The sequence below is a fragment of the Capra hircus genome, chromosome 4 (assembly GCF_001704415.2).
Source record: "Capra hircus breed San Clemente chromosome 4, ASM170441v1, whole genome shotgun sequence".
NCBI classification, from domain to species: Eukaryota; Metazoa; Chordata; class Mammalia; order Artiodactyla; family Bovidae; genus Capra; species Capra hircus.
In genome coordinates, this window is record NC_030811.1 from 15,144,227 (window position 1) to 15,156,755 (window position 12,529).

Consider the following 12,529-nt stretch of genomic DNA (forward strand, 5'->3'; position numbering starts at 1 on the left):
GGTTTCCTGGGGAAAGGGGCTGAATCTTCAAAGCTTTACAGCCATTAATCAAGCACAGAAAGAAAACCAAGTCATTCCTGGCAGAGAAATAAACGCAGTGGCACAGAGAATTAAAAGAAAGAGGCAATTATTTTGGAGAGAGCTATTGTATCATCCAGGAGGTAGAGCAGGGAAGAGTTAAACCTGAAAAGTTGAGTAAGTTCATTTATTTCAAACCCACGAGGCACCTACCACATGCCAATACAAAGGTGAGGATGGAAAGATACAATAGCATCATCCCTGCATTGCAAGATGTAGAAGAATTCATAGTCCAGGTTGATATCAGATTGTGAAGAAGCTTTCAGGCAATGCACACTTACTTGAATCTTTACTCTCTCAATACACATTGAGAACTTACTATCTACTCGGCTTTGTGTTACATCTCAGAGGTAAAAAGACGAAAGGACAAATTCTTGTCCTCGAGAAACTTATAATTCAATAGTGAAAAAGACCGTAAAAATAGCCCATCATTAATGGTACAGACGAGCATATTTGCAGGGAAGAAACAGAGGCACAGACGTGGAGAATGGATGTGTGGGCATGGCAATGAGGGGATGACCTGGGAGAATGGGAATGACATACACACACTGCCTTGTGTGAAACGGATAGCTAGGGGGAAGCTGATGTATAGCGCAGGGAGCTCGTCTCGGGGCTCTGTGGTGACCTGGAGGGGTGTGACGAATGGGAAAGAGGTCCGGGATATAGGTATACACCCGCTGATTCACTTCGTTGTACAGCAGAGACTAGCACAACACGGTAAAGCAACTATATCCCAATTTCTTTTTAAAAATTACAGAAATAAAAAACGAAAAACAGACCATCACTTGTCCTGAGATGTCATTAAATCGTGAAAGAAAAAGAAACCAGTACACTCTTCTAGGTATTTCATATATCCCAAGTTCAGTGTCCAAAACTGAATTCATCCCTGTATTCTGCCTAAGCAGAATCTTTCCAGTGTTCCCCTTCTGGTTCCCCTTCATGGATGACAGCACCATCCATCTGGAGACGCAAACTAGAAACTTGGTGGTTGTCTTGAAGTCTCTCCCTCCCTCATGGCCTGTTTGTAATCAAGCACCAGATCCCATGATGCTACTTCTTATTCTCTTGAAGTTGTCCAGGTCTCCCTCGCCTTTCTGTGCCTGGTCTAAGCTCAGGACCTCATCCGGATTACCCAACTGGTAGCGTCCTAGCTTGTCTCCTTTTTCACCCTTGTCCTCCCGACCATTTTTCTTATGGTAGAAATAGTAATCATTTCAAAGGGCAGTTTGGACCAGGCCTCACTGTCCCGTCAATGGTCCCAAATTACTCTTAGGATAATGATCTAGTATATTGTGTGTGAGCTCAGCCACTCAGTCCTGTCCAGCTCTTTGTGACCCCGTGGACTGTAGCTCACCAGGCTCCCCTGTCCCTGAAATTTTCCAGGCAAGAATACTGGAGTGAGTTGCCGTTTCCTACTCTAGGGGATCTTCCCGACCCAGGGCTTGGATCTGCGTCCCCTGCATCTCCTGCATTGGCAGGCAGATTCTAGGGCCACCTGGGAAGCCCATGTAGGATAAACTATGTACATCAGCTAATTTTCAATGTGTTTTCAGTTGCTGAAAGTCACAAATTTAATGTGTGCAAAAATTCACTTGTCAAAAAATCAGGAAAAAAGCCTCCACTGTCAACAGTGCCTCAAAAGCCCATGTGAAATATCAAGACACTTTTGCCTTGCTTGATCCCTATCCCAAATGGATGGAGAACAAAACTATGAAAGTGTGTGCCAAGGACGCGACAGTTTTCAGTGGCTAACTCAGAAGAGCAAACTGATTGCATGGTTCTGTGATCCTGACAAGCAAAAAAGAATGAAACTAAAAAAGTGCGAAGTAGGAACTTGATACGTATACTGTCAACACATACCTTAAACTGCAGCATGTAATCCTTATGGTAGGTCACAGTCAGGCGGAGGGAGTTCACAGGTACTGAGGGGAAGGAGTAGGCATACAGAGAAGTCTTTAAGGAGATGACAGCTGAGGCCCCGTGTGAGTCATACTGAACATCACTGACAGAGTAGAGGTCACTGACGAAATAGCATAAAGGGACTCCAGGGGAACTGGATCCCTGAAAAGTAAAGGCAAATTCAGTTCAGCATGAGCTCTAGAATGACCAAATTGAAAGGGGCTAGAAAACGCAGTTTTCAGGGAGATAAGGATAAAATCAGTCTTTTCCTTATATACCCTTTGGTAGTGACGTAACTTTTCACTCCTGGTCTCCGTGTAAAATTTTGTTTAAAGAAAGACCCATTTCTGTCCCATCTATTCTTCACATCCAGATAAAAACTCAGGTTACTTGGAAGTCTGCCCTTTCTATAGATTTTAAGTAGTGACTTAGGCACTGGTGCCATGCTTGTGAAATTGTAGATGGAGTGTAAAGGATTTTACAAAATTACTATGAGGTACCAGGTTACATGGGTCAGAATGGCCATCAGTAAAAAGTCTCAAATGCTGAAGAGAGTGTGGAGAAAAGGGAGCCCTCCTACACTGCTGGTGGGGATGTAAGTTAGTGCAGCCACTGTGGGAAACAGTAGGAAGCTTTCTAAAAAAATGAAACATAGAGCTGCCATAGGACCCAGCAATCCCACTCCTGGTCATACATCCAGATAAATCTAAAATTCAAAAAGACACATGTACCCCAAAGTTCATAGCTGCACTGTTGGCAATAGCCAAGTCATGGTAACAATTTAAAGGTCCACAGAAAGATAAATGGATGAAGAAGATGTGATATATAGACACAATGGAATACTACTCAGTCATAAAAAAGAATGAAATAATGCCATTTGCAGCAGCATGGATGGAACTAGGGATTATCATACTTAGCGAAGTAAGTCAGAAAGAGAAGGACAAGTACCACAAAGACAGATATCACTTATACATGGAATCTAAAACGTGACATGAACGAACCTGTCTACAAAACAGAAACAGACTCACAGATGTACAGAACAGACTCACGGTGGCCAAGGGGAGCTGGGGGAGGGATGCACTGGGAGTTTGGGGTTAGCAGATGCAAACTATGATATAAAAAAATGGATAAATGACAAGGTCCTACTGTACAGCACAGGGAACTATATTCAATACCTCGTGATAAACCATACTGGAAAAGAATATGAAAAGGACTGTCATATATTAATATACGTATGACATAATCATTTTGCTGTACAGTAGAAATTAATACGACATGGTAAATCCACTATTCTTCAATTTAAAACAAAGTGTAGAGGATTGTCATGTATATTAACACCGTCAGCATGGTTACCTCCCAGGCACAACCGCGGGCAGTGCAGTTTTCTGCAGAAACACCAGTCTGATCAGGATAACAGTCTATTTTTTCTTCATCTCGTATCTTCACATCCCACTCCACCGTGTATGTTTCTCCCAGAACAAGATCAATTCCTGTGATAAGGGCCACCTGTAGGAATGGGGAAATATCAAGGAAATGTATCCTCAGGACAAAGACCTCGCAAGGTATGAGATTTCTTTCAGGAAAGAAAATAAAAATCAGACCAGTCCCTCAAGAATCCAAGTAACATGGCACTGGAGCTTCCATGAAGAAAGAGAGAGAGAGAGAGAGGGCAGGGAGTTAGACAATAACCACAGGGAAAATGGTACAATTCTATCAGAATCTTGTGCATAACATTTTGAAAAGAATCAGGTCAACCGCAACCTTCTGTAATCACCCTTTCTCTCCTCCCCTGACTCCTCTTCCTCTTCCTTATTTTGTCAGGAAGACTCTCTTCCTGACAGTCCCCTTGTAGCACAGAAAACACAAGCATGCGGCGTCATCCTCAGTTGAGCTCATCTTCTTGCCCTCCATCCCCCAAACCAGTATTCCCCACAGGTCTGGAGTGGGGGCAAGAACAGAGAAATAAGAATCATATGGCCTGGGTTCTCCCCTCCATCCCACTGAGGAAACTTGGACAGATTCTTTCAAATTCCTTGGGTCTCAGTTTACCAATTACAAAACTAATAAGTAGGCAAAATCATATCTCCTTCCATTTTTAATATTCTAGTCTCTTCACTGGTCCAAGCCCAGAGCCTCAAAACTTGAAACTTTCTTTGAGTTCCATTCACTAATTCAAATATTTCATTTTTTCCATGTGTTTTTCTTCTGGTTGTCTCCTTGTAAAATAGTAACTTCCATAGTGAAAGTTCTCATTTATCTAGAGTCATAAAATCCCATGCTAAGGATTATCATCCTTCCGGTCTCTCCCCAGTCTACGTTCATCTCACATTTCCCTATACCTTAAAAACCACCACAGAACAACAGTCTCACAATGGTGCATATTGATTCAAGGATCAATAGGAGACCCTTTGAGAATTAGATCACATCCTTCTTAGTTTGGCATCTAAGACCCTCCAAAAGCTGACCACAAGTTAATCTGTCCAAACTAGGCCCTCTTCCAGATGTGGGTCTTGCCTATTCCAGTTATACGGACTCACAGGCTAACAAAAGGCTTTTCTTAGTCCCAGGATTGGCTTATGCTAATACCCGAACCTTGACTGCTTTACCTATACCAGTGCCCTTTCAAGGATTATGGTGCCCATTTGTGAAACAGACTTCTAGCCACCTGCCCAATGGAAAATTCCCTTCTTACTACTTCAGTTTGGAACACCAACAAAGAAGAACTTTTTTTTTTTTTTTTAATCCATGTAACACAGCTGCAGCCATTCATAGATGAGTGCAAGTCCACCAGAAGTGGCTGGCCAAGGGTTTCTTTCTTGATTTAACGGCCTACCCCCTCCCTTTCTTTCATCGTCACCTTCCCCTTTTCCTTCCAGCTCCTTCTTCTTTGTTTTATTTATTTTTTTTCCTCTAACAAGGCTAGAGTGACTGGAATTAAGCCATCACTTCCAATCACAAGAGAAAAAAAGACCTCAGCACTAACAACCCTGAGGCCCTAAGTCCATGCCAGAAACTGAGCACGTCCTAAACTCTCAGTACCATAAGAAAAAAACAATCCCCATTTGTTTAAACTACCATTCCGCTGAGTTTCTTGTCACTTGCAGCTGAACAAATCTCTACACAGATGCACCGTCTTTAGGTCCAGCTCTAGACCTAATGCCGCCAAAGCTTTTGCTCAATGACTCCATGAAGCTTTGAACATGAAACTGGAAAGAATATAAGTTAACATTTCCTAAAGGTAGGATTGGGTTTCCTGTCCACCACCTAAATGCAAATAATAAAAGAGTTTTTTGTATATTTATTAATCTGTTTATCAAACTGGTAATCAGTTTGTTTTCATATGAGCATCTTACAAAGGACTTGCACTTTGCTGCACACATAAATGAAGTCTCTCCGTCGTGTCTGACTCTTAGCGACCCCATGGGCTGCACCCTACCAGGCTCCTCCATCCACGGGATTTTCCAGGCAAGAGTACTGGAGTGGGGTGCCATTGCCTTCCTCCGATAACCAGTCACATAATACTTTATTTCTAACTTTATAATGTATGCATCATCAATGTATGTTGTTAGGACAAAATGTCCAATGATACCAATATATCATTTTAGTAGAAGACAAAATTTACTTATTTTTCTCCAAATTTGGAAGGTTCCTCACAAACCATGATGACCCCACTGCTCCCTATCCCGGATTATCTTGAACACCTGTAGCAAACAGTGTTGTGGAAAAGGATCCCTCATAATGCTAAAATTTCAGAGGAATTGATAATAACCTATTCCAGAACATCATCTCATTAAAAGTGATGAAAAATTCTTTTATTATTATCACCTAACCAAGTAAGTAGCATTAGCTAAGCTTATCAAATTCATTGACTCAAAATATTTTCTAAGAATGTGTTGGAGTGAGAATCTAGCTCTATAGAGTAAAGAAAAAAGAAAAGCACCTGAAATTTTAAATTAATGGGAATCCCACCTCAACCCTTCTAGCACCAATCAATCAGCAGCTTTTAGACCCAGTTTTCCTCTAATCCTGTTCCCCAGACTCCTGTCTTTGCTATTCTTCTGTTCCAGGCAGAGAGAACAGAAGACTGAAGGGCAGATAAGGGAAAAAAGAGGAAAGGACCAGTTTACTTCCTCCCAGTATCTCAGCAGCCTCCTTGTTCATCCCAGCTCTGGCTCCCTCTTTTATTTTTTTCTATCCTAACCCTCTAACTTCCCCACTTCTGACTTCAGAGTGTGCCCTGGTCCTTTAGAAACCAATGTAACCTTGGCAAGAAGGAACATCTAAGCTATTTACCTGTAGGTTAGAATCGTAAGTGACATTAGGAGAAACTTGAATTGGAACACCGTTCTGTTTCACTGCAACGTTGTTAAGCTCCTGGGTTCCAAGGATTTTAATTTCTTTAAATGCTAAATTATTGGGGTCTGTGTAGGTTGACTGCAAAATCTTAACCTCCAGGCGGTTCTGCAAAACAGTTAAACACAAAAATCTGCCTTGAATACACAGATGCTCAAGCCACTCAAGTTGTCTGTCCTAGACCAGCTACCCAAATGGCCCTGAATGCTTCTTAGTCGTCTCTACGAATGTGTGCTCAAACACAAACTTATTTTTCCCCTGAGCCAGGGAGAAGGAGGGTGAGAGAAACACACACACACATGAAACTTCATTTGAAAATTCATTTAAAAAGACTGACTCTTTGATTTACCCATATCATTGCCTCTTTTGGACGTTAAGTCATAAACAGAAATGTGTCCCCCTATTGTTATAAATGAAGCTACAAATACACATACACACAAACAGATAGGAGCTAATTATCAGACCAAAGCTCACACTTAAGATTCATAAAAATATACTACTCACTTGGGTGACGGAGAACTCACATAAGAGATAAAGGTTGTTGGCCACAGTATCTGAAAGGGAGAGAAGGGCAAGTCAGACTCTGGCCTGCCGAATACGGAAAAACAGATTTCCTCCTGGTGCTCCTTGAAGCTTTTACAGGGAAGAAGAAAACCTACTACAAGTTGGATCTGTTTCTTTTACTTGAACCTCTGTTTCCCATTGCTTTTGTTCACTAAAAGGATACTGTCTATACATAATGGCCTGCTTTGGGGAACCCTGTCCCTAAGCCTGAATGTTAAATCAAAGTGCCTTTGTTCAGGGAGCCGTCCTTACCCTAACTGCCTGTGAACAGTTGCAGGAAGGAAGAAATTAACACACCCCCTCTCCAAGGCTGGCCATTCCAGGAGACAAGTGCAAGACTTACGACCTTTTGACTTCTTCACCTCCTCGTCCTCTAATCTATAAAAGGACCTGACATCCAGACCTGGATATGTGGTTATTTTGAGACATTAGTCTGCCATCTTCTCCATTTGCCAGTTTTCTGAATAAAATCTTTATTCTTTGCCTCAACACCTCATCTCCAATTCATTGGCCGGTCATGTGGCAAGCAGAGCAAGCTTGGACTCAGTAACAGAGCTTCACGTTGAGAATGACAGATTACAAATAGAGTTTCCAAGGCTGAGCCACTGTTTTCTCTTTTCCTTCCTACCTTAACCTTGAAAAGGTTCCCTCCCAAGTGCTTCCAAAGCATATGCCTCCAGTGAATCTGCTTCCTAAGCTTGAGCCACAAGACTTCTTAGTGCACTGCTGCTGCTGCTGCTAAGTCACTTCAGTCGTGCCCGACTCTGTGTGGCCCCATAGACGTCAGCCCACCGGGCCCCCCCATAGTGCCCTGGAGACAGACAAATGAGCTGAGAAGAATGGCTAGATGCAGGTCCACTAGGAAAGTGTCTTCTCACTGCCTCACTAGCATGGGCATGTTTTACACGTCCTCCAGGCTTGTTCATAAGCATTTGGAGTGAAGGAAAATGCACTGAATGGCAGAAACAGCCTTGAAAACATATTTCAGGGGCTGACTGAAAATCAAATGAGAGCCTATACATATACAATATAGCTGGCCAGTGGGAGAATTCTGAGAGGTGGAGGGGAGTTTTCCCTTCCATCTAAGGAAAACCTCTACCATCCTTTCATCTACCACTATTCCTAAACAGCACAACCAAAACCAGAATTCTTCTCTTGAGTGATTAACGCTACCATGCCTGGTGAGATGTCTCCCACTGCTGAATGAGCAGCAGGAGAAACTCAAAGATGCACGTCTGGAAACCCCAGCGTGGTACTCACCTTTTGTTTCCCCATCATCCCAGAAAAGTTCGCCTTTTGCTTCTTTGTTCTCATCCAGGGCAATGATTAGACCAAGAGGGTTCCGTCGACTGTGGGAAACAAGATTTATGTGAGAGGCAAAGACTTGGGGCTCAAAGAATTTTGCTAAATGAGCTGTGAAGGATTCCATCAGATTTCAAGTGGGAAAGGTTCCTAGCAGAAGATGGCTCTGCTCGTCTTCAGGCACAAAGGCAAAATCTACAGGGGCATCATTTTCCAGAATCACTAGTGTCGTAGGAGACAGAAATACCCCAAACACTGGCGAAAAACATCGATGTAGGAGGCAAGAATTAATCACCAGAATTGCTACAATAGCTACAATAAACGCTGTTAATGCTGTTATTATTTTGAATACAGACTATTAGAAGAGAAATCCTAGATGACAATTGGTTCAGCCTAATCATTTTATAGCTGATACATGCAGGGTTAGTATTCACTGAAATCAGGAGGACATATTTTTTCCCTGCCTGAGAACCACGTTGACTCAGAAACCACGAAAATACAATAGAATCCATCTGTATGAGGGCAATTTTCCTAACTTGATTATTTATTTTCAGTTCATTCTGAGACAGAAAAAGGAAACATTCTAATTATTTGCTACATAACTTAGAACAGCAGTCCCCAACCTTTTTGGCACCAGGGAGCAGTTTCGTGGAAGACAACTTTTCCACGGACCAGGAGTGAGACAGGCGGTTTTGGGATGATTCAAGCACATTACATTCACTGTGCACTTTATTCTATTGTTACTACATCAGCTCCACCTTAGATCATCAGGCCTTAGATCCTAGAGGCTGGGGACCCTGACTTAGAAAATGAAACACAAGAAACCACTCAAAAGATGCTGAAATATATGGACATAGAGACAGAGAAAGGAAGAGCAACTGCACTTGAAATCTCTCCCTATTTCATCCCCCCCAAACCACCTCCCAATTTCTGGCTCCAGTTGCACCCCTTACATCCCCTATTGTGTTCTCTCACAGTTCAACCTTCCACAGTGCCCTGTGCAAGCCAGATTCTATTATCAACAAAGTCACCTGCTTTCATTTAACACACACGTACTGCGCAGCTTTCAATGCTAGGAAGTCTAAGAAATACAAAACCAAACAGACCACAGCTCCACCTTAAATATTGTAAGAAAGAGGAAACATATTTACCAAATAATCAAAGCAGAAAGTTGAGTGGCACAGCAGTTAAAATCCTTACAGGAGTCTATACTGATACTTCTAACATCACGGTGACTTAGACACCCTGGAGGGTGCCGTATACTCTGAAGGCGTATGTGCACGCTTAGTTGCTCAGTCCTGTCCAGCTCTTTGTGACCCCATGGACTATATATAACCCGCCAGGCTCCCCTGTCCGTGGGATTTCCCAGGCAAGAATACTGGAGTGGGTTGCCATTTCCTGCTCCAGGGGATCTTCCTGACCCAGGGATCAAACCCACATCTCTTGCAACCTCCGGCACTGGCAGGCAGATTCCCACTCGGCCACGTGGGAAGCCAATAGCCTGAAGGACTCAACCACTCAACTACTTGGCTCTGGATAAACTGGACACCTGATCCCTGAAGGTTGCTAATGTGAAACCCAAGGTGACAGCAATCCTCGTTTGCAACCAAAAAGAAGGCTAATCATCTCTGAAAGAATGAGACCTATAATTGGATCCTTGCAGTCACTGCATTTGAAAAACAAAAAAATGACTAAACACATGAGGTAACTAGCCAGCATGAAAGATAGATGGCAAAAGCAACTAACGAGATTTATTAAGAGTCTACTAAGAATTTCAGAGACTAGAAATCTCAGCGGCCAAGTATAAAGTAACTATGATTGAAATACTTAACAATGTTAAGAAGGGGAGAAAAATTAGCTAAGCAGTAATGAAGTATAAATAATAAGCAGAAAGCTGCAAGTACCAAAACTCCCTCTGCTGGAGTTTTAGGGGAGGATTTCTCACAGAAGAAATCTGAGTTTAATTGGAAAGATCATTAAGAATGTATCAGGCAAAGAATGTTGAAAAGGACAATAAATAGAGAAGCCCAAAGGCAGGGAAAGAGGTGAGTATGTTTGGAGAATAACAAGACTTGGCATTGCTAATCTAAAGGTGTGTAGCAAGATGTGTCAGGAGACTCGTTTGTTAACTTGAAACCAGATTATTTGGCCTTCCACACTCCGCTAATGACAGATTTTGGAGTTTAACCTGGGAAGCAATAAGTTGAGATCCTCATTTTGGAAAGACAGTTTTGGTATCAGTATGCAGAACAGCATAGCATAAAGCTGAATAAAGAAAAAGAAAGCAGGTGGTACTGGGTGTATAAATATTTTCCATCAGCATTACGAAGTGAAAATTTGAAAAATTATGGTAGGAAGGAATGTTCGAAAGAAAAGGATTCCTAACCTCCAAAAAATTCCCTGACTATTAAAAGCTAATAAGCTAACAATTTAGAGACATGAATATGAACATGAGTCTCTTTAGTATCAGATGGAATGTATAATTTGAGAATCAAAACCATCAAGGAGAAAGTAGTGACATGAAGGAGATTTGAACTGCACAGGAAATAATTTCTGAACACTGTTTTGCATCACAAGAAATGGCTTATGGGAAGAAAGGAACAGGAAACTGAAATTATAGGGGAGTGGAAATGGACCCGACTCCCTAGAAATGGGGTGTCAGGAGCATAGCACAGTGGAATGATGGTCCAATTAAGGCAGCTGGGGAGATCAACAGACCTCCTTTACCCGGAATTGAGATGTTCCCCAAAACTTGAGACTTTCAGGGCTAACACTGAAATGGTCCTAGGAAAACTAGCAAGGTTCACCACCACAGATGTCAGTATGTTTTGAGGAGACAGTCAGAAGGGTTAAGGAAGGACAGAGATTCAGGTCTTTGAAAATCCATTTGGATGCAGCTGTAAACCACAGCTTCTCCAGAAGAGGCCTAGGGAAATCTAGGGACAGAGTTTGATGACCTCACACACATACACACACACACACACACACACACACACCCTTCCTCCCCACAGTCCACGCAATGCATCAGCCTCTTCTATGCAGACAACAGATGGGAACAGAAATGACCAGGTTTGTCAGCCTCCCCCTCTTATAAGGAAACCCCCAGCCACACTGTACCTGGCCACTGTGGTCGTGGCTGGCTGCTGCGTGGGGAAGATGTAGCCTCCTCGCAGGTGAAGTCCAATTTTGTCTCCAGGAAGTTCCATCTCCACTTTTTGCTTCCTCCATCTCTCTTGGACCCCCTGAGGCATACAGACAACTCAAACACGTCAGCATGCACTTCACCTCTTAACCACCTGCTGACTTACCTACAGCTGTGTCCTTCTCCCACCTAGCTGAATTGCTGTCTAGCCAGGCAATCAAACAAGAAAAGGGAAAGAATTTAAGAACAACAGGTTCTGGAATCAGTTGAGGGCTTGGTGGAACACAATGTCTTGCTGAGGCTGTTTGACATACATTGTGGAATTGAGCGTACTAAATAAGAATCTGACTCAAAACCGGGCTCAAATTGTCTACCAGCCCCAGTATTTGCCCATGAGACCTTCTACTTCCGTCTATATTTTATTGCTGAATAAAGTACATGGAAGTATCTTTTTCAGATTTCATCATGACTGATGTCAAGTGACCTAGGCTCACTTTATTGACTCAGCTGTGAATTACTACTGGAAGCACGGCAGAAGCATTCCTCAGTACACAGATAGATGTTTCTCTCTGCCTAGAGGTATCCTGTCTATGCAGCTTGAAGAGTGGAGAAAAGTCAAAGCTACTTACAGTCTCATAGTCATACCAGACAGCGTCAGGCATGTATGCGGTCACTTTCTCTGCACCCTGAAATTAAAACAAAATCTTGTCTTTCTTGGCCCAGCCTCTGAAGGAGAAAAAAAAATGGATTTCTTAGCATTCCCTAGGGAAAGTTTTAAACATGTACTGAGAATGCATACATGGCCTTTCTTTTCTCTGTTATCAACTCGTGCTTTTCATCTAATAGAGGCGATAACTTGGCAACTCAAAGAAAAACCCCAGGTGGAATCCCATTAGGAAGAAGAAGAAGAATACTGAAATGCATGTTGTGATAAAATAACACTTCCAGGTTTACACTGTATACCGCGTTTAACCTTCCCAAGAGTCGCCAGTGATACGGGCTATTGTTATCTCACCTCACAGCTGAGGAACTAGCATGTCATTTCCCCCAGATATCACTGGTGCCAAGTGGCAGAGGTGACAACCAACACCAAGGCCAGCCTGACCTTAGAATGAGTGCTAGGGCTCTGCTCCACCCTGTCTCTCCATCACGGAGCAAGTTATGATCTGCTGGGTGAATCTGACAGTGCAT

General features: G+C 42.6%; 1 protein-coding gene across 1 annotated transcript in view; it reads right to left on the bottom strand.

The window, feature by feature from the left end:
• Positions 1–12,529, bottom strand: part of MGAM (maltase-glucoamylase) — an 87,525-nt gene that overhangs the window by 29,595 nt on the left and 45,401 nt on the right. The window contains exons 20-26 of the mRNA XM_018046851.1: positions 11,968–12,024; positions 11,314–11,438; positions 8,155–8,243; positions 6,835–6,884; positions 6,271–6,438; positions 3,331–3,483; positions 1,939–2,139 (exon numbers count right to left, since the gene is read on the bottom strand). Of these exons, the coding sequence (XP_017902340.1) occupies positions 1,939–2,139; positions 3,331–3,483; positions 6,271–6,438; positions 6,835–6,884; positions 8,155–8,243; positions 11,314–11,438; positions 11,968–12,024 (843 nt within the window). The remainder of the gene's footprint in view (positions 1–1,938; positions 2,140–3,330; positions 3,484–6,270; positions 6,439–6,834; positions 6,885–8,154; positions 8,244–11,313; positions 11,439–11,967; positions 12,025–12,529) is intronic.